General features: G+C 46.4%; 1 protein-coding gene across 1 annotated transcript; it reads right to left on the bottom strand.

The window, feature by feature from the left end:
* Window positions 1-7457: 7457 nt before the first annotated feature.
* On the bottom strand, window positions 7458-9110 carry LOC124677216 (receptor-like serine/threonine-protein kinase SD1-6). The gene is given in 6 exon segments (XM_047213215.1): window positions 7458-7932; window positions 8067-8217; window positions 8302-8539; window positions 8618-8644; window positions 8647-8827; window positions 8911-9110. Coding segments are annotated over 6 exon segments (1038 nt in total). The 5' UTR covers window positions 9046-9110; the 3' UTR covers window positions 7458-7626.
* Window positions 9111-14659: the final 5549 nt, after the last annotated feature.

The raw sequence follows: 14659 nt of genomic DNA, 5'->3' as shown, positions 1-14659 counted from the left end.
TAATTTACATGATGCATATGCTTTATTACTACCGTTGACAAAATTGTTTCATGTTTTCAAAATCAAAGCTCTAGCACAAATATAGCAATCGATGCTTTTCCTCTATGAGGACCATTCTTTTACTTTTATTGTTGAGTCAGCTTCACCTATTTCTCTCCACCTCAAGAAGCAAACACTTGTGTGAACTGTGCATTGATTCCTACATACTTGCTTATTGCACTTATTATATTACTCTATGTTGACAATATCCATGAGATATACATGTTACAAGTTGAAAGCAACCGCTGAAACTTAATCTTCTTTTGTGTTGCTTCAATACCTTTACTTTGAATTATTGCTTTATGAGTTAACTCTTATGCAAGACTTATTGATGCTTGTCTTGAAGTGCTATTCATGAAAAGTCTTTGCTTTATGATTCAGCTTGTTTACTCATGTCATTACCATTGTTTTGATCGCTGCATTCACTACATATGCTTTACAAATAGTATGATCAAGATTATGATGGCATGTCACTCCAGAAATTATCTTTGTTATCGTTTTACCTCGCTCGGGACGAGCAGTAACTAAGCTTGGGGATGCTGATACGTCTCCAACGTATCGATAATTTCTTGTGTTCCATGCCACATTATTGATGTTATCTACATGTTTTATGCACACTTTATGTCATATTCGTGCATTTTCCGGAACTAACCTATTAACAAGATGCCGAAGTGCCGCTTCCTGTTTTCTCGCTGTTTTTGGTTTCAGAAATCCTAGTAACGAAATATTCTCGGAATCGGACGAAATCAACGCCAAAGTTCCTATTTTCATCGGAAGCATCCGAACACCCGGGAAGGACCGGAGGGGGGCCACAGGGCCACCAAACCCTAGGCCGGCGCGGCCGAGAGGGGGCCGCGCCGCCCTATGGTGTGGCCCCCCGTCAGCCCTCCCGCGCCGCCTCTTCGCCTATATAAAGCCCCCGGATCAGAAAACCCGAGACCAATTGACGAAACTCCGTGAAAGTTACCGTGGCGCCGCCGCCATCGCGAAACTCCACTCGGGGGACAGAACTCTGTTCCGGCACCCTGCCGGAGCGGGGAAGTGCCCCCGGAAGGCTTCTCCATCGACACCGCTGCCATCTCCATCAACACCGCTGCCATCTCCACCGCCATCTTCATCACCGCTGCTGCTCCCATGAGGAGGGAGTAGTTCTCCATCGAGGCTCGGGGCTGTACCGGTAGCTATGTGGTTCATCTCTCTTCCATGTACTTCAATACAATGATCTCATTGAGATTCATATGAGTTTGTATCACTACTATCTATGTGCTACTCTAGTGATGTTATTAAAGTAGTTCTATTCCTCCCGCACGTGTGTAAAGGCGACGAGTGGGTGCACCGTGTTAGTACTTGGTTTATGCTATGATCATGATCTCTTGTAGATTATGGAGTTAACTATTGCTATGATAATATTGATGTGATCTATTCCTCCTACATATGCATGAAGGTGACAAGTGTGCATGCTATGCTAGTACTTGGTTTAGTCTCGTTGATCTATCTTACACTAAAGGTTACTTAAACATGAGCATTATTGTGGAGCTTGTTAACTCCGGCATTGAGGGTTCGTGTAATCCTACGCAATGTGTTCATCATCCAACAAAAGTGTAGAGTATGCATTTATCTGTTCTGTTATGTGATCGATGTTGAGAGTGTCCACTAGTGAAAGTCTATTCCCTAGGCCTTGTTCCTAAATACTGCTGAGTTACTACCGCTTGTTTACTACTACTGCGTTACTACTGCTGAGTTACTACTGCTTGTTTACTGTTTTATCGCGTTATTACTGCTGCAATACCACCACCATCAACTACACGCCAAGCACTTTTCTCGGCACCGTTGCTACTGCTCATACTTATTTATACCACCCGTATTTCACTATCTCTTCGCCGAACTAGTGCACCTATTTGGTGTGTTGGGGACACAAGAGACTTCTTGCTTTGTGGTTGCAGTGGTTGCATGAGAGGGATATCTTTGACCTCTTCCTCCCCGAGTTCGATAAACCTTGGGTATCCACTTAAGGGAAACTTGCTGCTGTTCTACAAACCTCTGCACTTGGAGGCCCAACACTGTCTACAGGAAAGGAGGGGGAACGTAGACATCAGGAACCCCGGTCCATCTTTCATCATCATATACTCGTTCTACATGTCAACTGTTTTCTGGTGCCATTGCTCTCATACTACTATTACTGCTGCTGTGTTACTGTTACTATTGCTCTCATATCACTGCTACTTTCACATCACCCCCGTTGCTAGTGCTTTTCCAGGTGCAGCTGAATTGACAACTCAGTTGTTAAGGCTTATAAGTATTCTTTACCTCCCCTTGTGTCGAATCAATAAATTTGGGTTTTACTTCCCTCGAAGACTGTTGCGATCCCCTATACTTGTGGGTCATCAACACGCACTGCCGCCGACACTACCACGTCGACGACGATCAGGAGGACGATTAAACACGCTGAGTGTTCTTTCTTCGCAGCGAAAATAGGCACGGAAGTTTCTGGATGTTCTACCTTGAAAGAAGCAACAGAGATATAATCACCAGCTGGATTTTCCAGTTTAAGTTAGTGGGAGTGCCTGGGAGTGTTTTTTCTTGGCATCGAACATACGAAATCCGGGATGCCAACACTAGTTAAGTTTTCTCATTTTTCAATATTTTAACTATGTATTAGTTTGTGGAAACCAGGGCCGTACCTACCAATTTGGAGGCCCTGTGCAAAATCTAATATTCGCTCCGTGTAGTCGAAATATTCTATTCATAGCTTATATCACTAAATTTCGGTGAATTTGGTTTTCATGGGTTAGACATTCATACTTTTATATGAATTCTATTGAAATCTAACCAAATATATCTTAATGAAGTGAATAAAATATTTGAACATGTGTGCACTATTGTTATCTGAAATAATTTGAGATAAAGGAAATTGTTTCAGTAAATGAACGAATTTTTTACATTTCATTGAAATTTCATCTAGGGTGAGCCCATAACATTTTTCTCCAATACTTCTGGAGTACCTCTGGTTGAAGATAAAACATAAGGTCCTAGGATCAGTAGGTTTGTTGAATAGAGGAGTATTGATGCAAGAAGTCCGGAAATCCAGTATCTATTCCTAGTTTGGTCGTGAGTGCAGCGAAGAAATGAGAGGCCTCGCTACTTGCCGAGAGAGAGGTTGGGGCTAGCGTGTGGGTAAATGATTTGCTGGTTGGATTTCCTAGGAAAGCAAGTAGTAACGCTGTAAAAGCAGCAAACTATGTACATTCACTTGATCAATGCTGCTACTAAATGGATACTTAGCAGAAATTTTGGAGGCCCCAAATCAAATGGGGCCCTGTGCAAAAAAAAAAAAAAACTTGCTTGTGGTACGGGTCTGGTGGAAACCATGTTCCAAACTATGTCTTAGTTTGTGTAAACCATGTTTCCAATTATATATTAGTTTACTATTAAAAAAATGCAAAAAATAAAAATATATTTTAATATTACAAAAATTTGGGGGCGTTTGGGAAACGCGGTTGAAAAGCGAATCCAAACACGACGCGAACAAAACACGGGGTTCCATCCGGTTGGCCTTTGGGGACGCGGTCTCACGCTTAGTTGATCCCGCGGAGGCATCAGACTGGCGACCTGCCGCCGACGTGGGGATGGATCGCATCCACGACGCCCTCCTCCACAACATCCTGCTGCGCCTCCGCTCGGCCCCCGCCGCCGCGCGCACCAGCGTACTCTCCCGTCGCTGGCGCCACGTCTGGGTCCACCTCCCCGAGCTCGTCCTCCACGGCCGTCACGCGCCGGCGCCAAAGACCTCGTTCCTGGACTCAGTCGACGCTGCCCTCGCCGCGCACTCCGCCCCAGCCGTCCTCAACCTCGAAATCGACGTACCCTTCCCATGCTGCTGCCTCTGCCGCGCCAACCGCATCGCTCCCTGGCTGCGTTTCGCCTCGCAGCGCCTCCAGGGCAAGTTCTTTCTCGGTTTGCCTCGATGCATCCACATGCCCTCCCAGCCGGGAGTTTGCCCAGAAGAGCTTGAGCTACCCCCGTGTGACGGAGCGACGGGCATGGAGCTGTCCCTGCCGGAAAGCTTCATCCTCCGGTTCGGGCTAGCAGGTTCGTTCGCGGCTCTGACTGACCTGACGATACACTCGGCCTCCATGGAAGCCAGGGATCTGGAGGCCCTCGTATCCTCTCAGTGCCCGCATCTGACGACGCTTGTCCTGTTCAACGTCGCACTGGTCACCGTCTCTGGCGTCTTCATACGATTACGGTCTCCCTCGCTAGAGCGCCTCTGGTTCTACGTTAATTACGAGAAGACCCACCGCCTCGAGGTCGCCGCCCCTGAGCTCCGACTGTTGTGTGCGCCCGTCGTCGACGCTCGTATCAGTGCCCCGAAACTTTGCCATGTTATTTGGTTCAGCGATGATGCCTACGACCCGCAACGGTACCAATTTATAGATGCTGGCCGTCATCTCCGGCAGCTAGACATCCGGCGATGGTCTAGAAATACACTAGCCTCGCTGAAGCGGCGGTTCGATTCGGTTGAAATTCTTGGACTGTCCTGGTCCAGTCTTGAGGTGCGCCTGTAAATACTATATGCATTCTTGGGGTGATTTCTCGAGTTCTTCGTGTTCTAGCTTGCATGTGTTGATTCTCTGATGTTTTTACGGAGCTTGCTTTAATTTGTCAGCTTCGAGATATTGGATACGAATACAGTAGCTTCTTGGATGGCACGAGCGATCTTCCCAAGTGTGAGACCCTGTGCCTAGCCTCGGTGGGGATTCGACATGGCTTTCTACCAAGTATGCTGCATCTTCTGAGAAGAGGCAACGGCATACGGAAGCTCGTAGCACCTGCGTGTCCCTCCAAGGTAATTTCCAATACAGTACAATTTTTATGTTCATATTTTCATCAATTTTCTTTTCTACAAACCCGTGTACAAACTAGAGGCCACACAATCACATAGCGCCAACTAAACACTACCCTATCCATTCCAAAATACTCCTTAGTATATAAGAAATACTCTTTGAGATCCATAACGCGTGTCGTGCTTATAATTAGTTCAAATTTATAGAATTCATATCAAAAAGTGATTTTCAATACAAACCTAACCATACCAATTATGTACCATATTATTAAGATATTGTTGCTCAAATCTTTCGGTCAAAGTGTACCTTAAAATGCGTGTTTTTTTCATAGGGACGGAGGTAGTAGAATACAAGAGCTTCAAGATTGATGAAGCCAACAAGGACGTCTTGCTATGGAAAGTAACCACCTCTCACTAAAACAATAATCCTCATCAATCGCAAGGCATCAAACATAGAATGTGATCTTTATGGGGTAGGGCTTAAGGGTACACACATCTGTCTAGCCCGTCCAACTAATTGGCTGGTTTCTAAATAAAAAAATATTTCGAGTCCTGGATATTCGAATTGGTCAAGACTTTGCACCGTTAGATCTAATTCGACTGCAGCAGCACAAGATTGACTCGGTAGCCATCTAGAACACCTAGTGCACATGAAACAGAGAGGTTTAGGGATGCCTTACTGGGCATTGCAGATGCCATCGATGCCTGTGTGAGCTAGGCTTGGTGCGGCGTTGTTGATGATGAGCTGGTGGTCGATGACGATCCGAAGCTCCTCCTGATCCCCTCCGGCCGTCACCTACACTGCCCTGGAATAGCACGGCGACGTTCCAGCCTTCCCGTTGCTTATGCACGTACTGCGATCGGTGCAGAGCCTTAGGAATATTGGGGAGCAGCGAGACTAGGCGACTAACAGATGAGATCGCTAGCCACCGGGGCTCCCCCTTTTATGTGCACATGCAACAGGGGGCCACGAACCATTAATTGGTTGGCGACGCCCCCGATCAGGGCGTTCTATTCACTTACAAGAGGATTTCTGGACGTTGGTCCATGCGGCCCACCCTTTAAATTAACGTTAAGATTGACTCTGTCTTATTTTGGTTTAACTAAACCTGACAGTTAACTCTGAACTGACAGTTGAACCTGACAGATAAACCAACATGCACTTATCAGAATTGGTTGTTGATCAATTAAATTGTTGTACAATTCATCTAGCTTTGTTGTTCGATCGCTTCCTTCTCCAAACCTTACATGGTACACACACACACCCTTTCCCTAGATCATCTGAGTTCCCGTTTGTTTTGCTTTGCTCTCAATCTTTATCCTACGCACATTGTGTTAAATTAAATAACCTTACGAAAAATACTTAGCTCTGTGAGAAATTTTGTTGCATTTTGGCAAAAATACACTCAAATAAGAATGCCCAAGCAAGACTATATCAAACAATCTTACACCAAATACTTGGTACCATCCCGCTCCCTCTATGCCGAAAATGTAGTGTGTGTTTGCTTTTTCAAAGTCAACCCAATTAAACTTCGACCAAGTTTATACAAGAAAATATCAATATTTAGAATATCAAATCATTACCACTAGAAAGATCATGAAGTATATTTCAATATGGTATACATTCAACATTGTAGATATACATGATTTTCTAAATAAATTTGGTCAAACTTAGTGCAGTTTAACATTCGCAGAAACCAGTGTGCCCTATATTATGGCAATGAAGAAGTACATAAAAGGCTCAAAACAAACATATGGTCTTGCAAAAAAATCAATAAAGTATGAGCAAAATATATTATATCTATCTTTGCAACACGATACAATTGTGAGACAATGTGACAAAATTGGAAACCTTGCAACACTACACCATTGCACCATAACCAATTAACATATGCAGCATAAATCTGTATGATTGTTCCAAAAAATATACAACTTGTGAAACATTGCAATAAAATTGAAAGCATTGGCAACCAAACCACTTCACATGCACAATTGCTTATGCATTTGCATTACAAATTTACAGTATCTCTCTGGGAGAACACCCCGTAGCATGTAAATAATTGTACAATACAAATTTACGGTACACATTTTTACAACATTCACAAGAGTTGTTATTAGCCTTGTCTAATACTGAATCTACTTATTTTCCAGAAACGTCATCCTTGCCCGTTGTCTTGTGCATGCCGCACACCAGAGAGTTGCAGGGCAGACACCATTACCCTTGATTCACTTGAAGAGGTTGAAATCGAATCATTCACCGGAGCAGACGACCATATGGAATTCCTAAGGCAACTAGTATTCGTATGTAGGGCACCGCAGCTTGCAAGTGTCAAGATTACGGCGTGCTCTCACTCTCCACTAAACAGTGACGTGCAAGAGAAGATCCATGGTATGTATCGTCCAAATGTTAGACTCAAACTCAGGCACTACACAGATCTTGTGGGAGTTTAGGTGAAGTGTCAGGTACACACCGCAGAGTAAAGCTGAAAAAACCTTCATATACATACTCTCTGAGTTTCTGTATATAAGTCCTCTACCGACAGTCTACTTCAAAACTTATAAGAACTCTATGATATTTACGACACCATGTTTATTATCTGTATTTTGCTTCTGTTTTTGTTTTTGTTTATCCTTGTTTAGTATTCTGCTTCATCCATTGATTAGAAATTTGGAACTGTGGCACTGCATTACTAGCTAGCTAGAGTAGCAAACCCTCCAGCATCAGTCACCAAGGCCACGCGGCGTCAACGACCCTCTACGATGGTAACAGTGATGTCGTTCACGGTGCATGTTGATGAGTACTCGCCATCGGTTGAGGCTGATCCCCGGTCACTGCAATAGCCCGGGTGCCTCGGCTGCGGCATCACCGCTCTCTGGTTGCTCAGCATCAGGAACACCGTCGCCATGAGTGGCCGCTCCTCTGATCGCTCCTGCACGCACAGCAGGCCAACCTGCACGCACCGCAACGCCGCCTCTGAATCCCTGCACTCGCAGGCCACCAACTCGTCCAGCAGCGCAAGCACGTTGCCCTCCCTCCACAGCTTCCATGCCTGCTAATCGGTACCCATTCTCTTGTTATTTTATGTGCAAATGTCGAAAGTACATGAACAAGAGCACATATGATTAGGTGTATGTTGCCATCCTCAAAAAAAAAAAAAAAGATTAGGTGTATGTTGCTACTTACGTGGCTAAGGAGGCTCGTCTGCTCGCCGCTGCCGTACATTCCCCGATTCTTCCTGCCGCTGACGATCTCGAGGACCAGCACACCAAAGCTGAACACGTCTGACTTGACCGAGAAGATGCCATCCATGGCGTACTCTGGAGACATGTACCCACTGCGTGTAGGCACAACGATCGATGAGTTTACCACGTCAGTCAGCAAACTGAACCAGAAATCCAGAATCCAGAGCTGCACTTACTAAGTTCCGACCACCCTTCTCGTGTGCGAGTCAGCGCCATCGCCGCCGAAGGTCCTCGCCACACCGAAGTCAGAGATCTTAGGGTTCATGTCACCGTCGAGGAGGATGTTGCCGGCCTTGAGGTCCCTGTGAATGACCTTGAACCTCGAGTCCTGGTGCAGGTACAGAAGCCCGCGTGCAACACCCAATATGATGTCAAACCGCTTCGACCAGTTCAGTTGCGCCGATCGAGCTTTATCTGCTCAAACACATAATTCGGTCTATAAATTTATTCACCGTAAAACGTGTTGATGATCCACTAGTTTGATCGATGTACCGAATATGAACATGTCGAGGCTCTTGTCTCCATGTACTCGTACACCAGGATCCTTTCCTCCCCGTGGATGCAGCAACCCAAGAGCCTGACGAGGTTCACATGCTGGAGCTTCGCGATGAGCATCACCTCGTTCTTGAACTCGTTCAAGCCCTGCGTCGAGTACTTGGAAAGCCGTTTCACCGCGACCATCTGCCCTCCTCCGAGTTCACCCTGCATCGACGACCGTGCGTTTCACAACAGTTGTTATCATTTTCTGTCATCAAATACCCACGCGAAAGTATTGCAATATTTACCTTGTAGACCGCGCCGAAGCCGCCCTCCCCAAGCTTTGACGATGTCGCAAAGTTGGCAGTGGACAAGGAAATTGTGGCCATGTCAAACAGAGTGACGTCCATTAGTCCATTGCTCTGACTGGATTCATCTTCCATGTTTCTGGCTTGGACTGGATAAAGTGGGTTACTGGAGTCAAATGAGGCGAGCCGCCGTGTGCTCAGGTGAAATTTTCACCCATACTGGCATGCTCAGATTTACAGGGGAAAAAGAGAACAAAATTAGGCGCACCTTTGTTTCTGAAGAACTTAGTCCATATGAACATCCCACCAAACCCGAAAAGGAGAAGACCGGATAAGCTAAGGAGAACAGCAAGTGCTGTGTTTTTCCTTTTGGAATTGTCACTACTGGAAGCTGTCAGGGTCAAGTTGGAAAGGTTGCTTAGTCGTATGTTTCAAAGATAACTAGACAACTGACTTGTGTTGCTCCGGAAACAAGAAACCCCTTAAATTTTCAGTCTAGAGATGCTCATGACTGGCTAGAAAGTGGAAGTAATAACTGTTAGAGATAGAGTTCAGTTATGTTTAAACACGGAACATAGAGCCCGGGTTTCTCTCCCTTACCTCGTTGTAATCTCCCTGTAATCTTCTATATAAGGAAACGAATCATGAGGGCTCGGATCATCCGAGTAGATCCAAATACTACCTGATCATACGTTTTACATGGTATCAGGCCGGCTCTTCCGCCGACAAAACTGATCGCCGAAACCTCTTTCCCCATCGCCGCCACCTTCCAATCTAGGCCATGGCGTCCTCTTCTGCGATGCCGATCAACCTTGGCCAGCCTCCGTCCGACAAATTGACGCGGGCAAATTACACAGGGTGGCGTGCCCAGGTTCTCCCTCCGATCCGCGGCGCGCGCTTGTTTGGCCTGCTTGATGGCACAGACGCCGCCCCGCCAGAGATGATTGAGGTGCAACCTGCTGACAAAGACAAAGATCAAACCCCGACTACTGCGCCGAACCCAGCCTACGACTCGTGGATCTCCCGCGACCAGATCGTTTTGGGCTATCTCCTTCAGTCGATCGGACCCGAGGTCCTTCCTCATGTCCAACGCATCGAGACTGCTGCCGGCGTCTGGCACGCAGTTGAGGAGATGTTCGCCTCGCAATGCCAGACAAAGGTCACGAACCTGCGAATTCAACTGGCAAATACAAAGAAGCTGCAGATGTCTACTTCTGCCTATCTCACAAAGATGCAAAGTATTGTTGATGAACTTGCTGCGGCTGGCGAGATGATTCCGGTGCGGGAGCATGTCTCCTTCATCCTTGCTGGCCTTGGCTCGCCCTACAACGCCCTCGTCGCCGCTCTCGGTGTTGTGCCGACGCCTCCTACCCTGGCTTCTCTCTATGCCCAGCTTAATGCGTACGATCATCGCCAGGAGATTCTGGGAGGCAGCCCTGCGATGGACTTCGAGACATCTGCTAATAGCGCCCAGCGCCAAGGCCGTGGACGCCCGTATGACCGTACACGCGGTGACCGCGGTCACCGCGGTGATCGCGGCGACTATACTGATCGGCGTGACACCCGCCGTGACGATCGACGTGACGACCGCCCGCCTCGCCAAGGACGTGGCGGAGGGCGCGCCCCTGCTGGTGGGGGCCGTGGCCGTGGACGTGGCCGGCATCGCACGACGCCCTGGGTCGACGTAACCTGCCAGATCTGCGGCAAGGAGGGCCACCCGGCTCGAGATTGTTGGTGGCGCTTCCAGGAGGATGACGACGACTCTGATGACAAGGAGGCTCACGTTGCCTCATATGGTGTTGACACAAATTGGTACCAGGACAGCGGTGCTACGCATCACATCACCGGGGAGCTGAACAACATGATCTGTCCGTGACAAGTACCGCGGCAACGACGGGGTCAACACAGCAGGAGGTCATGGTATGATTATTTCACATGTTGGTCATTCTACTCGTTCGTACCCCTGCACACAATTTTCATCTTAGTGATGTTCTTCATGTTCCACATGCATCTAAAAATCTTCTCTCTGTACACAAATTCACATATGACAATCGTGTTTTCATAGAGTTTCATCCATTCTTCTTTTTGATCAAGGACCAGGTCACGAGGAGAGTACTTCATAGAGGGAGATGCGTTGGGGGGCTTTATCCACTCATATCTTCATTGGTATCTTCATCACAGTCTCCCAAGCATGCATGTGTTGCCGCCAAGCCCTCTCAAGCAAGGTGGCATAGTCGTCTAGGTCATCCGTCTTCAGTTATTGTTAGACAAATCATTAGCAAAAATAAACTTCTCTCATTAAGAGATTCTAGCCTAGAGTCAGTGTGTGATTCATGTCAACGAGCCAAGAGTCATCAGCTTCCATACCCTGTATCCACTAGTGTTTCCACTGCCCCTCTTCAGTTGATTTATTCTGATGTATGGGGTCCTGCTCCTACTTCTGTAGGTCGTCATGATTACTATGTAAGCTTTATTGATGATTATAGCAAGTTTACTTGGATCTATTTGCTCAAACGAAAGTCTGATGCTTATTCTGCCTTTATTAATTTCCAAAAACTTGTTGAGCGCAAACTTGATGCTAAGATTCTTACTGTTCAATCAGATTGGGGAGGTGAGTATGAGAAATTAAACTCACTTTTCCAGATCACGAGGTATATCTCATCATGTGTCATGTCCCCATGCCCACCAACAAAATGGGGCTGCCGAAAGAAAACATCGACACATTGTAGAAGTTGGTCTAGCTCTTCTTGCTCATGCTCACATGCCCTTAAAATTTTGGGATGAGGCCTTCCTAACTGCCACCTACCTCATCAATATGCTTCCTAGCAAAGTCATTAATAATGATACTCCTGTGCATCGTCTCTTAGGAACAAAACCATCATACAGTTCTCTTCGTGTGTTTGGTTGTGCATGTTGGCCAAACCTTCGCCCATACAATAAACGCAAACTCGCATTTCGTTCCACTCAATGCGTCTTTCTGGGGTATAGTCCTCGCCACAAAGGGGTTAAATGTCTTGAAGTATCCAGTGGCCGTGTCTATATTTCGCGAGATGTTGTCTTTGATGAAGATGTTTTTCCCTTCAAAAATCTGCATCCTAACGCTGGAGCTTTGCTTCGCAAAGAAATTCTATTGCTTGATCCATCTCTTCATACCTTTGTGTCAGGGGACGACCAAGATAGTGATCAACATGCTGATAATATTTCTGCTACTAACCCTGCTGTGAGTACTCCTTTTGTTGTTCAGCAGGCTCCTCCAGCTCATGAGCAACTCGCCGAACAAAATCGCGCCGAAAATGGTGCTCAAATCAGCCTAAACGGCTCACATGAAATCATGGAAGAAGAAGACAGCAGCACTGGACACGAGGTGGATTCTCTGCCCATATCCACCTCGGGATCGCTGGGATCCACCTCGGGATCAGCTCGATCCTCCTCGGATCGCGTGGCCAACCGCGCGCGGTCTGCCCGCCCACCTGGCGCGCTGACGCCGCCTGCTGCGGCAGCACATGCGCCCGCCTCGTCGCCTGGCGCGACCGGATCGTCTGCGCCCTCTCCCGGCCACACAACGCCACCTGCTGCGACCACACCTGCGCCCACAGGATCGTCTGCGCCAAGTTCGTCTGGATCTGCTGATGAAGGCTCCGGATCTGCTGTGTCTGGTCATTCTGTGCCCCAGCCTGTGCCTCCTCCGCCTCCTGTTACGCGTGCTTCCCGCGGCATTCGCAAACCAAAACGTACACGGATGGTACCGTCCGATGGGGCCTTTCTCGCAAGCATCCGATGAACCGACAAGTCCGCAACTAGCCCCGCAAGATACCAATTGGAAAACTCGCTATGGATGAGGAGATTGGTGCTCTTGCCAAAAATAAAACCTGGCATCTTGTTCCTGCACATAGAGGTAACAATATTGTTGATTGCCGCTGGATATATAAAATCAAGAGAAAAGCTGATGGTTCTGTTGATCGCTACAAAGCACGTCTTGTAGCTAAAGGGTTCAAACAGCGCTATGGTATTGACTATGAAGATACATTCAGTCCAGTGGTGAAGATAGCAACTGTTCGTCTTGTTTTGGCTATCTCGGTTTCCAGGGGATGGAGTTTGCGACAGTTAGATGTCAAGAACGCGTTTCTTCATGGTGTTCTGGAAGAGGAAGTCTATATGCGACAGCCACCTGGCTATGAAGATCCAAGGTACAAAAATTATGTGTGTAAATTGGACAAGGCACTTTATGGGTTGAAACAGGCTCCTCGTGCATGGTACTCTCGCTTGAGCTCTCGCTTGGTCAAATATGGGTTTGTTGCTTCCAAGTCAGACACCTCCTTGTTCATATATCGCCACAACAATGTTACCATGTTCATGCTTATATATGTTGATGATATTATAGTGGCTAGTTCGTCTCAGACTGCCACTGATGCATTGCTTAAGGTTCTTGGTAAAGCATTTGCTCTCAAAGATCTTGGTGACCTTCATTATTTCTTGGGCCTTGAAGTGCACAAAGTACATGATGGCATTGTTCTTAATCAAGCCAAGTATGCTCAGGATATTCTAGCCCGTGTTGGCATGACTCATTGTTCTGGTTCGCCTACGCCTCTCTCGTCTTCTGAGAAGATCACTGCACGGGAGGGAGACATGTTAGGTCCTGAAGACAGTACTAAATATAGGAGTATGGTCGGTGCATTGCAGTATCTTACTCTCACAAGACCCGACATTTGTTATGCAGTCAACAAGGTGTGTCGGCATTTGCATGCTCCTACTACTGTTCATTGGACTGGCCGCAAAACGGATTTTGAGATATGTGAAGCATACTATGAGTTTTGGCTTAACCTTTCTCCGATCACACTCAACACTACTAAGCGCCTTTTCTGATGCTGACTGGGCTGGTTGTGTAGATGATCGTCGGTCAACTGGTGGTTTTGCTGTGTTCTTTGGACCAAATCTTATTTCCTGGAGTGCCAAGAAACAAGCCACGGTTTCCAGGTCAAGCACTGAAGCAGAGTATAAGTCAGTAGCAAATGCTACAACTGAAGTTATTTGGATGCGATCGTTACTTCGCGAGCTTGGAGTCAAGTTGAAGCAACCACCATGTTTGTGGTGTGATAACTTAGGAGCAACATATTTGTCGACAAATCCAGTCTTCCATGCCGGGGCCAAACATATTGAGATAGATTTTCATTTCGTCAGAGAACGAGTTTTGAAGAAGCAATTGGAGATTCGTTTCATTCCTTCCAAAGATCAAGTTGCTGATGGTTTTACAAAACCACTACCTGTAAGGAACTTTGAGGAGTTTAGATTTAATCTCAACTTAAGAAAGTTGTGATTAAGGGAGGGTGTTAGAGATAGAGTTCAGTTATGTTTAAACACGGAACATAGAGCCCGGGTTTCTCTCCCTTACCTCGTTGTAATCTCCCTGTAATCTTCTATATAAGGAAACGAATCATGAGGGCTCGGATCATCCGAGTAGATCCAAATACTACCTGATCATACATTTTACAATAACAATGTGCTGGAAACTCTTTTCCACCCTGAACTTGAAAGAAAAATGTCCTACATCCTAGCAAAATTAGTATTCTCATCACGGGAGAGATTTGTATAGGATCTCTCCATTAGGTAGGATCATAGGATCAACCTAGAAAAAAATATACTTTAAACATGCGAAAAAATCTGAAAATAATAAACAACATGCATATAGGTTGTATCTATAACTCCAAGAAATTTCAGCTTAAAATCTAATCTACAGTTGGAGAAACAAAAA

This window comes from Lolium rigidum, chromosome 7 (genome assembly GCF_022539505.1).
Source record: "Lolium rigidum isolate FL_2022 chromosome 7, APGP_CSIRO_Lrig_0.1, whole genome shotgun sequence".
NCBI lineage: Eukaryota > Viridiplantae > Streptophyta > Magnoliopsida > Poales > Poaceae > Lolium > Lolium rigidum.
The sequence above is the reverse complement of the archived record's forward strand: the minus strand, read 5'-3'. Positions and strand labels throughout refer to the sequence as shown.